Raw genomic sequence first — 12,035 nt, 5'->3', positions numbered from 1 at the left:
ATCTGGAATGCCTCATCTCACCTGTTTCCTATAGCCCTTTCCCCCCAAATCACCACCATTTTCTCTTAAATATATATTACATATTTATAATATATCTGCTAATAAAATATTATATATTCTATTCCATTATGCATTCTAATTCATGTATTATATGTATTCTATAAAACATCTTACACATATTCTAATCTGAAATATGTATTCTAATATTTCATCTATATTAGTTTTATGTAATAATTAAAATCTCATCTAACTCTTAAAAAAGAGACTGAGTGTAAAGTCAAACTTTTACAAAATCCCAGAGATCTCAAGATTCTGAAATACAAGCTCAAGCCCTTCTGTGCAGAGAACATAAGCAAATGATGCTTCTCTGAATTTGCTTGGTCTTGATGCTATATATAATGGGGTTCATGAATGGAGGAAAGAGAAAGTAGATGTAACTCATGGTAATGTGGGCCGCATGTGGTGCATGTTTCCCGAACCTGTGGATGAAAGTCAGGCCAATCACAGTAATATAAAAGACCAGAACACAGCTAATATGGGAGACACAGGTGTTAAGGACCTTAGCTCACTCTTCTCCAGAAATGATGCCCATAACTGTCTTCAGGATTAAAATATAGGAGAAGAGGATAATCAGAGCATCTAGGAAGAAAGTCAAAGCAACCAGAATAACTGGATAAACACGATTAAATGTGATGTCAGCACAGGCGAGTTTCATGACATCTTGGTGGAGGCAAAAGGCATGGGAAAGAACATGGGAACGGCAATATGGGAACCAATAGAGGGGCACAGTTGGGGGCACAGTGGACGCAAAGCCCCTCATTAGTACCCCCAGTCCTACCTTCATCACCCGGGAATTGGTAAGAATGGAATTATACCTCAGAGGGGTGCGGATGGCGATGAATCGGTCATAGGCCATGGCAAGCAAGACACCCGATTCCACAATGGCCAGGGTGTGAATGAAGTAGGACTGAGTGAAACAGGCACCCTGAGCAATTTCCCTCTGGTCCAGCCACAGGACACCCAGGACTGTGGGCATTGTGGTTAGTGTCATCCCAAGGTCTGTGCCTGCCAGCATAGCCTAGAAGTAGTACATGGGCTCATGAAGACTGGAGTCGTTCCAAATGAGAAAGAGAAGGGTGCCATTGCCCAAAAGGATGGAGAGGTAGATGATAAGGAAGAGAAGAGAGATCCAGTTGTGAACTGCCTCTGCACCCAGGAAGCCACTCAGCAAGAAGGGAGCAGCACTGTTTTTGGTCCACAGGGTAGGGTTTTCAAGTGAAGAACTTTTTCAGGAGTTATGACCTCTTAAAAGACAGTATTCTTTCTCTCTCTCCATCTTCCTGTAGCACACTATCAGGCCACTTTTCACCTCAAACCTCACAAGTTTTTGTGGGTTTTCTCAGTCTTCATTAATTCACAAGACCTTTGCCTAGAATAAGAAATAACAATAATGGTAATTGTATTAATAATCTCTACAATTTACTCTTCAGAATCCAATTTATATTCCTTCTATGACACTTCTTACTCCGAGTCTCCCACATCATTCCTTTGGGCTCTGTTTTGTTCTCTTTGCTTTTTCATTCCTCCTTCTATTTCTTTCATACAGACCCTTTATGTTATTTTGTTCCAGTTTGGGCCAGTTCAGATTTTCTCTCTTGAAACCAACCATCTGTTTGTCTCACTGATTAATCACTGAGGAAAGTAGTTAATCAATGGAAATGAGTCTATTGTCATGAAATGCCTGAAGAAATTTTGTCATCAATATCGCCATCTCAAATGGACTGCGAACAAGATGACTCATGTAGGGGTGCAGAGAAGTCTGAACAAGTGGGCACAGGTGGTAAACTCAGCCTAGAAGAGTGGAATTACTCAGTGGATGAGCACTCCGGAAATTTTCAGTGCTGCCAAGGATCTGATGCCTGTAACAACAGGGACAAACTTTAAAATAGGAAGGGGGGCACCTGGGTGGCTCAGTGAGTTAAGTGTCTGACTTCGGCTCAGGTCATGATCTCACGGTTCGTGGGTTCGAGCCCCACGTCGGGCTCTGTGCTGACAGCTCAGAGCCTGGAGCCTGTCTTTGGATTCTGTATCTCCCTCTCTCTCTGACTCTCCCCTGCTCACGCTGTCTTACACTCAATCTTAGAAATAAATAATACATTAAAAAAAAACTAAACTAAACTAAAATAAAATAGGAAGGGACAGGAGCTGAGAACTCCCAAAGGAAGTGAGAAGACAGAGTCCTAGAACAACGGCCTCTTCAGAAACCAGAAGCCTAGCACTTTTACTGAGCCACAGTATTAAAAGAAACAAAGAAAAAAATTAAAAGAAAAAAAAAGATGTGCGTATTGGAAAGGCAAAAGCAGTATCAGAAGTTAATGATTGAATGCAACTTTACACAGCCAGTTCTAGGAGGAAGATAAGGGCTCCCAGAGGAAATGGTTAAGGACTATAATGTTGGTGATGATAGCTGGATAAACCTTCTGTTGTGAATCTAGAAAGCCATGTCTGGAAAAATTAAGAATGGGCTTCTATAGGGAACTGTGAAGTATTTTTATAATTTATTTATAATTATACTCATCAAATCAAGTTAGCTTTGTTTGCATAAAACTGAGAAATTTTGTGACCAGGTGATTATGATAATGATTAAAGAGGAGGCACCTGGGTGGCTCAGTCGGTTAAGCATCTGACTTCAGGCCATGTCATGATCTCATGGTTCATGAGTTCTAGCCTGGCATTGGGCTGTCAGCACAGAGCCTGCTTTGGATCCTCTGTCCCCTTCTCTCTCTGCTCTGCTCACGCTCACTCTCTCTCTCTCTCAAAAAAATAAACATTTAAAAAAATGATTAAAGAGAACCACAAGAGAAACATAAGTTTCTCTCAAATCAATTGAATCAATATGCACCCAGGATCTTTTTAAACATTGTTTTCTCATAAACATCATCATTGACAGCTCTAAAGAGGAATTTAGGAAGAATGAGGGGACAGTGATCTTTGAACTACCTCCATTTCACAAAAACCTGTAAAAATGAGAACAAATCTGTTTTTTCTTCTTTTTTTGAGAATTTGGCACATGGTAATATCTGTGACTGGGGAGCCTCGGTGGCTCAGTCAGTTGAGCATCTGACTTTGTGTTTCCTGAGTTTGAGCCCCGTGTTGGGCTCTGTGCCAACATGACAGCTCAGAGCCTGGAGCCGGCTTCACCTTCTGTGTCTCCTTCTCTCTTTCTGTCCCTCTCCCACTCCCACTCTGCCTCTCTCTCTCTCAAAAATAAATAAACATTAAAAAAATTGTTTTTAAATCTGTGATAATGAGCAGTGGCCGGTGGAGGGAGATAAATAAACAAAAGATGAATGTGCTGTGGAAGTGACCATCCCTTCTGGGGGATACTGTCAGTGACAGAAAGGTTAATCTGAGCATCAAAGTGGCAGCTACTCTGTTAATATGACTACTGATAAGATTGCTTAATAAAGATGGGGTTACAGTAGGTCTGATCTCACTAGATTATGGAAGGTAGAATGACTAACCACTGCTCCTGCTGTCAGCATGATGATGTCCGGGAAGACTATCTCTATCATCTTATTTGTACCCAAGCTGAATAAGAATTTGTGTCAACTAAACACAATGCTAAGGAATTGTATTCTCTAAAAGTCATTTTGAAAAAGTTCTTCTTGGGACGCCTGGGTGGCTCGGTTGGTTAAGCGTCCAACTTCGGCTCAGGTCATGATCTCACAGTTCATGGGCTCGAGTCCCATGTTGGGCTCTGTGCTGACAGCCAGCTCAGAGCCTGGAGGGTGCTGCAGATTCTGTGTGTCCCTCTCTCTCTGACCCTCCCCTGCTCATACTTTCTTTCTCAGAAATAAATAAAACATTAAAGAAAAAGAAAAAGTTCTTCTTCAGTGCTTGAAAATAAATACTCAATTTCCAACACAAAGTTTGGGGACAACTTCACCAAAATATATACCTCCCTATAATCCATTTCCTCCATCTTTCCCCTGCTTGTCTAACAGTGAGCAGTCTTCTTTAACCTCTTCAGCAATAGTCAAATACTGTCAGATAAACACAAGCCACTGTGTGCCCAACAAGCACACTAATGATGCTGGTCCACTAGAGCTTGAGTCTTCCATTCTTCTCAGACCTAAATTATAAGTAATTGAATAAACTTTAACTTGAAAGTCCATACCAGGTGGCTGAGATCCTTCTCACATAGCATGAGAGAACTAATAGTGTTTTAACTTGAAGGTCCTTGACCAGTTTAACAGGGGTTTCTTTGATCGAATATAACATTCTACAAGAGGTAGCCCATCCCTAAAATGTAACTATCAGAATAGGATACAATATCCCAGTAACTGGGTCACAGGAGCCATAAATTTTCTCATAATTTCTATGCATCAACCATGACTTGCAAAGCCAGCCTTTGCTCAGGCATAAGAACCTCTGCACCAAAGTCAGCAAGTCAAGACGGGAAGAATCTGGAGTGAAATTTTCTAGTAAGACATTTATAAATGTCTAAACCAGCTTTAGAAGTTTGGTTTATATTCGCCATCAATGGCTTGAGCAGTGCACTCAGGGGCACACCACTCATGAAATTAGTGGAGGAATAATTGTTTCATAATGAAATACAGCCAAGAAAAATTTTCATACATAACCATACAGAAAATTTCTCCCCAAAACCATTTCTTACATGTTTCTTTTTTTAAATCTTTTAATGTTTATTTATTTTTTTAAGAGAGAGCCAGAGAGCAAGAGGAGGAGGAACAGAGAGAGGAGACATAGGCTCCAAGCTAATACCACAGAGCCCAACGTGGGGCTCGAGCGTGAAAACCGTGAGATCATGACCTGAGCTGAAGTCCGATGCTTAACCAACTGAGTCACCCAGGTGCCTCAACCATTTCTTACATGTTTCAGGTATTGGATTTTACTCCTCTCCACAGTTTCCTTATCTTCTCAAGATAGAGTTTTACAAAGAGTAAGCCGGAGCCAATATTTGTTGTGTAGAAATCACCAGTTCTAACCTTTCTTCCTGCATACCTACAAAATGTGGAGGTGTTATGTTTCTAGTTCTGGAATGCTTCTATTTTCTATTTTCTTGTTGCCTTTCCACACCATTCCAAGTCAAATGAAAAGTTTATTTAAATAATCTGAAGGGGCGCCTGGGTGGCTTAGTCGGTTAAGGGTCCGACTTTCGCATGGGTCATGATCTCGCGGTTCGTGCGTTAGGGCCCCGCGTCGGGCTCTGTGCTGACTGCCAGCTCAGAGCCTGGAGCCTGTTTCAGTCTGTGACTCCCTCTCTCTCTGACCCTCCCCTGCTCACACTGTCTCTCTCTCCTAGAAATAAATAAAAAAAAAATAATTAAAAAAAAAAAATCTGAAATGTAAACATGTGTTCTCCAGGAAGTTTGCCTGGTTTGCCAAGTCAAAGGATGAGTTTGGACAGTATAATAGTCAAAGTGAGAGGAGGTGAAGATGTATGTTTAGGTAAGCTTAGGGCATAATTAAGGGAAAGCATGAATAATTTACTAATGATTTTATGAAATTATCTGTGAGGGATTTATGTCTTCTTTAGGAAAACATGAAATGCAAAGTAGGGGTTCAAGGAATCTCTAGACTCAGACTAGAGAAGTATTTAAAAGAACATTTGGAAACTCTGATTTAAAAATAATTCAGCGAGAGGGGCAAGATGGCGGAGAGGTAAGGAGCTCCGTACTTGCACTCACACCCATACATCACACGGAAAAGATCTGAAGCCATTGGAAACCTTACAAAACCTGAGAGATTGGGAGACAAAGGACGCAGAATCCACTGAGAGAGCCTTCTAACGTGAGTGCGAACCGGGGAAGATAAAATCGGGCCGGGATCGGAGACTCCAGGGTCGGAGGCGATCCCCCTCTACCCTCTACGGGGAGTGAGAGGGGAAAAAGAGAGAGTCCAAAACAGAAAAATCTCCGCTCAGGGCATAGAAAGACCATACTTGCCAAATACCTGCACGCCAGGTCCCCTCGCGCCAACTGGTCCCGGGGGGGCTGAGCCCACAGACTGCTTCTTTGTGCTGGCTCCTGGTGGGCTGGACTTCAGAGTGGTGGCATGCCTGCCGCCATTGTCCTCCCGGGCGGCTTGGGCCCCTGGAAGAGCTGCGCGGACACCGGGCGTCCACGCTCCTGGCTGGCTGGAACTCTAGAGGGAAGGCAAAGAGCTAAAAACTGGGAAATTTGCCTGTGAGTTCGTGTTTCGGGTGACGAGCCATAGAGGGACCCGGTTTTCCTCACTTCAGCGGGCTCCATGCACCCGCAGGCAAGCCCCCTGCCCATGCTCACCAGCCCGACCCAGAAAAGGAAGCAGCGATTCTGACTCCACCCCCAGAGCTCGGCAGGGGGCCTGGAATTGCCCCAAGGGGATTGCCTGGGAAGTTGTGTCTAAGGCAATTTCAGCGGGGCACGCGGACTGGGATTTGGAGATTGGGACTGGTCTGAGTTGAAGAGTGCAACCAACTTTGGCTGCGCCCCTGGTACGGGGAGTTTACACACCCAAAAAAGCAAGGTGCAGCGCTTGGTTCAAGAAGGGACAGGAGCAGCATTACTCTCTTCCCCACAACCGCCAAGGCAGAACTCCCGCCTGAGGCATTGGATCACGCCACGCCCATCCCTCCTNTTTCCAATTTTGCCTCATCCCCACCCTGTCTTCTCTCTCTGTCTCTATGTTCTTCAACCAGCACTACATACACACAGGTATTTAACTGTAGCTGGGAGGGGCGCCCGGGTGGCTTAGTCGGTTAAGAGTCAGACTTTCGCTCAGGTCATGATCTCACGTTTTGTGGGTTCGAGCCCCGCGTCAGGCTCTGTGCTGACTGCCAGCTCAGACCCTCCAGCCTGTTTCAGAGTCTGTGACTCTCTCTCTCTGACCCTCACCTGCTCACGCTGTCTCTCGCTCTCTCTCTCTCTCCTAGAAGTAAATAAAACATTTAAAAAAATTTTTTAAATGTAGCTGGGAAATCCAGTTATATGCTCTAAACCATTCTTGTCCATCGGTTTTCTTCTTTTTTCCTTTTCTTTTCTCCTTTTTGACCCTTTTATGTATTTTATACTCCCTATTATTCACCTTCCCTCCTCCATCTTTTCTCTTAACTTTTTCGTTTTCCCTCTTGCTTTGCATGTTAGTTGAATTAGCCTGTGCGTTTGTGTGCTCCTGCTCCCTGTGTGTTTGTCTGTCTGTTTTCTTTTCCATGGCTACCTCAAGAAATAAGCCAGAGTACAGAAGGTGGAGAGTCCCAAATATTACTATGAATAGGAAAATAAAATAACCAAGGTCCCAACAAGAGAGACCAAGAGATACCATTCAAAAAACACTCTCTGAAAGGATAGGCCCTGGACAGGCAAAAAGTCTTGATGGTTACAGCAGCGCTCATCAGTGCAAGGAGCATAACAGGTCTTTAAAACCAACAAGAGCCGGAAAGCTAACTAAAATGACGAAACGAAAGAGCTCTCCTCCAAAGAAACTCCAGGAAGAAATGACAGCTAAAGAACTGCTCAAAACAGATATCAGCAGCATAACTGAACAAGATTTTAGAATAATAATGGTAAAATTAATAGCTGGGCTTGAAAAAACATAGGGGACATCAAAGAAACTATGGCTACAGACAGAATGGAAAATAAAAATAGGCATGAAGAATTAAAAAATGCAATAAATGAGATACATAATAAATTAGAGGCCTCCAATGCACGGATTGAAGAGGCAGAAAGGAGAATAAGTGATTCAGAAGACACCATGATAGAAAAACAAGAAGCTGAAAAAAAAAGAGACAAACTGATCCAGGAACAGGAGAGAAGAGTTCGAGAGCTCAGCGATATGGTCAAACGCAACAATATCCATATCATAGGAATCCCAGAAGAGGAAGAGAGAGGGAAGGGTGCTGAAGGAGTCCTGGAATAAATTATAGCAGGGAATTTCCCCGACCTAGGAAAAGAAGTAAATGAGGAAATACAAGAGGCTCAGAGGACCCCCCTCAGACGTAATATGAATCGACCTTCTGCAAGGCATATCATAGTAAAAATGGCAAAATACAAGGACAANGATTAGGAGGAACTTAACTGAGGAACAAGGGGGAGAAGAAGGGGGGAAATGGTGGGGGAAAGGGAGAGAGGCAAACCATGAGAGACTCTCGAATGCTGACAAAAACTGAGGACTGATGGATGTGAGGGGGAGGTGGTATGGGCATGGAGGAGGACACTTGTGGGGATGAGCACTGGGTATTATGTGGAAACTAATTTGACAATAAACTATTTGCTAAATAAATAAATAAACAATTCAGCAGACATTTCTCCAAAAAAGATATGTAAGTGGTCGATACACTTACGAAAATATGTCCAATATGATGAGTCATTAGGAAAAAGCAAATCAAAACCACAATGAGATACCATACTACACCTACTAGGACAGCTATAATCAAAATAACAGAAAACAACAAGTATTGGTGAGGATGTGGAGAAATTGGAGCCCTTGTGCATTGCTGGTTGAAATGTAAAATAGTGCTGGTGCTGAGGAAAACAGTTTGGCAGTTCCTAAAAAAATTAAATCTAAAGCTATCATATTACTTTAACAATTCCATTCCTAGCTATATATCCAAAATAAGTAAAAGGAAATACTCAAACTGCTCATTATAGCCCAATATCCATTGCAGCTTTATTTGTAATAGCTGAAAGACAGACATGATCTACCCTTGTCCTGCCCCAGGGTGTTCATTGCTATCGAGCTGATCCTGTCTGACTGGACTCTTGGGGTGCACCCTGCCCTCTCTGCCTGCCCCCCAGGCACCCCTGCCCTCTCCACCCACCCTGTTTCTGTCTTGCCCACTGGTTGGACCCTCACAATGCTCCTGGGGTCATGTGAGGACCTGTGCCCCCTACCCTTCCCATCATCCCAGCCCTCAGGGGCTTCTGAGCCAGGGGGGGTGGAGGGTTCTATGGTGCTTCCCAGGTATTGAGCTACTCAGTATGCCCAACTGGGGACTGAGCTGCCCCTGGGGTGCCCTGGTGGTACATTTGGGGAAGAGGCTATTGATGTTGGATAGGCAAGACTGTAGGCCTGCCAGAAAAAAATTTTAAAAGATAGAAATAATCCAGTGTCCTTTAGCAGATCAATAAACATGATGTACTATACTAGTATATATGTAGAACAGAATATTATTCAGCCATAAAGGAAATGAATTTCTGATACCTGCCACAACATGGACAAATCTTGAAAATGTGCACTAAGTAAAAAAAGCCAGACACAGAAGGACACATATTGTATATGACTGAACACTACATGATAGGCAAATTTATAGAGACATAAAGAAGAGAAGATGTTACCAGGGGCGAGAAGAATGGTAGAATGGGGAGTTATCAATTAATGGATGGTAAGTTTGTATTGGGATAATGAAAATTTTGGAAATAGTGGTGTTGGCTGCACAACATTGTAAGTGTAATTAATTTCACAGAACTGTATACTTAAAAATGGTAAAATGGCAAATTTTCATAAGCTTTATGTATATATCATAATGTATGTAAACCACATATAAGCCACGATAAAAAATAACTCAGTACACCTATTTCACTTCTTTAAATTTATTGAGACAGTTATAAAAAGAAAGTTTTGAGGTCAGAAATTATAATATGAAACATTAAAAGGTTTATCATCGTTCTATACACATGTGCACAGACACAAATACACAAGGGCACAGCAGTATAAAGTCTTACATCTTAGAGATGACTTGTGTTCACCAAAAAGAGGCAGAACTAAATAAAATAAAACAAACTTTTGTTTGGAGTCTCAGAATTGCAATTCAGGGAGCACAGATCTGAGCAGCAACCCAAATAGTGTCCCTCCAGAGGAACAAAAGTCAAGGATTTTTCAAGACAAAAGAGCATGCTTGTATATGTTGTTTATAATAAAATCTGATTGCTGGTGGTGGCAGCAAACTCGTCTTGGCTGGACATAATTGGTGGCTAAGGCTATCACTAAGCAAAATCTCTTTCCATACCAAATTACAGGTATTCAGGTTGAGTCCTTGGAATATTTTGTTTTGGCCCTGTTCAAAAGTTCTTGATTCCACCTGGTGAGGACCTTTCAAGGTTAATTTTGCACTTATACTTTGAAAAGGATGATTCAATCAACAAGTTCATTTGAGAGAAAGAATTAAGTATAGCCTTTTAAAAATTGTACATGTTTCTTCTGAGACCGGTGGCTGGTTGGTTATCTGTGAGGCTATGGCCTAACTGTGCAGTCATTTATGGAAGAACTCCATTTTCCAATACATCACTGTTATTTGCTCAGAGAGTAATGTAGGTTTCAGTTCTGCATGCCATCTTCACATTTAAGACCTTCTGTCTCTAACCCATTGTATTATATCCTAAGTTATGTACATCTCATATCTGGAAGTGTTTTTTCACTACTTTTGTAGAATTGGCTCCACTCCAGTAAAAATCCCCCATGAAAGCTCTGATCTGTCCTGCTTTCTCCCTGGATAGGAACCACATCTTCATTGGCATCATCAGCTTCTGTTTGTTCCTGTTATCTTGCACCTGTAACCTTTAGGCATATTCTCACACATGTCTGGTTTTCACTACGGCTGTTAATGATGGGGCAAAATGAATGATGTACTAAATGTGATCTCAGTGAATGACTAATTAATGTTTTGTTTTAAAAAGTCCAGTCCTTTTAAAAATTGTACTTCCTGTACAAGTACAGCCTGCTGTACTTCCATTGGTCATTTTATTGAATCACAACCTCATCATTTGGATTCATTCCCCAAATCCCAGAATTAAAAAAAAATATTACTATTCTAATTTATAAACTATAACACAACCAAAAATTGTTTGTCCACTGGCACTGCCATTCTTCAAAAAGCACAAGACAGAACTTAGGGTTATCTTTGCTTCCTCCCTAACCTCTCTTCTTTCTGCTTTTCTGAAAAACCTATAAATCTCATTAAATCTAGATCATAAATATATCTCATATCATTCCATTACCTTTTGTCTCCACTTTCTTCAAATAAACTGTTATCTCTTTCTCAAACTCCTGCAATGTTGTTTCTTCTATTTGTCTCCTGCTATTTCAAATCCATTTCATATATAAAGCCATAATGATGACTTTAAAACCTCAATGAAATCATGTTACTTCCTTAAGTAGATTGCCTTTGATTTCCTTTTATTTCTCTTTGAGAAGATACTCAAATCCTCAGTATGAGCAACAGGTTCTTTGCGATCTGGCCTCCTCTTCTATCTTCAGCTTCTTCTCAAAGTAATCACCCTCCTCAAATAGCCATGCTATCAGTCTGGATGATTCCATAATCTATCCCACCAGAAGCCTTCACACATACTATCATCTTCTTAGAATATCCTTACTCCTGTTTTCACTNAGATCTCAACCGATAGCCACTTTCCCAGGGAAACTCACTTTTACCTCAAGTCTGAATGTGGTCTCTTTAGAGACCCACAGTTTCAAAGCACTTTCTTATTAATAACAAAATTTATTTCAAATTTGGATTTATTTGAAATTTTTACTCTCCAATTGTTTAAAAGTTCTAAGAGTGAAAGGGTTATTTTGGTCTCTTTTGTTGCCATTACACTATTTTTGCTTAGTAAAGTGTCTGTCCCATACTCATGCCTTAAAAAAATAAGCCAAATAAATGATTCAAGATTACTGTTACTCCCATGAAAATAGACAATGAGGACTGATTTAAATTCCGTGCCATCCTCTAAACACAAATCTTTCATGTCATAAGGTGTGTGAAAACAAATTATGCAAAAGTATACAAACAGATATAAGTAAACCTGGAAACAGGAAGACCTCTGGAAGTATGGCCCTAATATCTCAAGAGATAAAGTAAGTTATAGAATTATTTATACATAAGGTTTTAAATTATGTACATGAAAGACAAACTAAACTGGAAAATATTTATAATATAAATAAAACATTAGAGGACAATACACAATGAACTCTCAAAAATCAATGAGAAAAAGTGAAAATTAGCCAAAAACATTTGGATCAGACAAGTCTAAAGT

At 41.1% G+C, this 12,035-nt stretch overlaps 1 protein-coding gene across 1 annotated transcript; it reads right to left on the bottom strand.

The window, feature by feature from the left end:
* Positions 1-325: 325 nt before the first annotated feature.
* On the bottom strand, positions 326-5,026 carry LOC144237973 (olfactory receptor 51B4-like). The gene is given in 2 exon segments (XM_077771690.1): positions 326-1,283; positions 5,013-5,026. Coding segments are annotated over 2 exon segments (972 nt in total).
* Positions 5,027-12,035: the final 7,009 nt, after the last annotated feature.

The sequence above is a fragment of the Crocuta crocuta genome, unplaced genomic scaffold, assembly GCF_008692635.1.
Source record: "Crocuta crocuta isolate KB4526 unplaced genomic scaffold, BGI_CrCroc_1.0 scaffold1439, whole genome shotgun sequence".
Taxonomy (NCBI): Eukaryota; Metazoa; Chordata; class Mammalia; order Carnivora; family Hyaenidae; genus Crocuta; species Crocuta crocuta.
The sequence above is the reverse complement of the archived record's forward strand: the minus strand, read 5'-3'. Positions and strand labels throughout refer to the sequence as shown.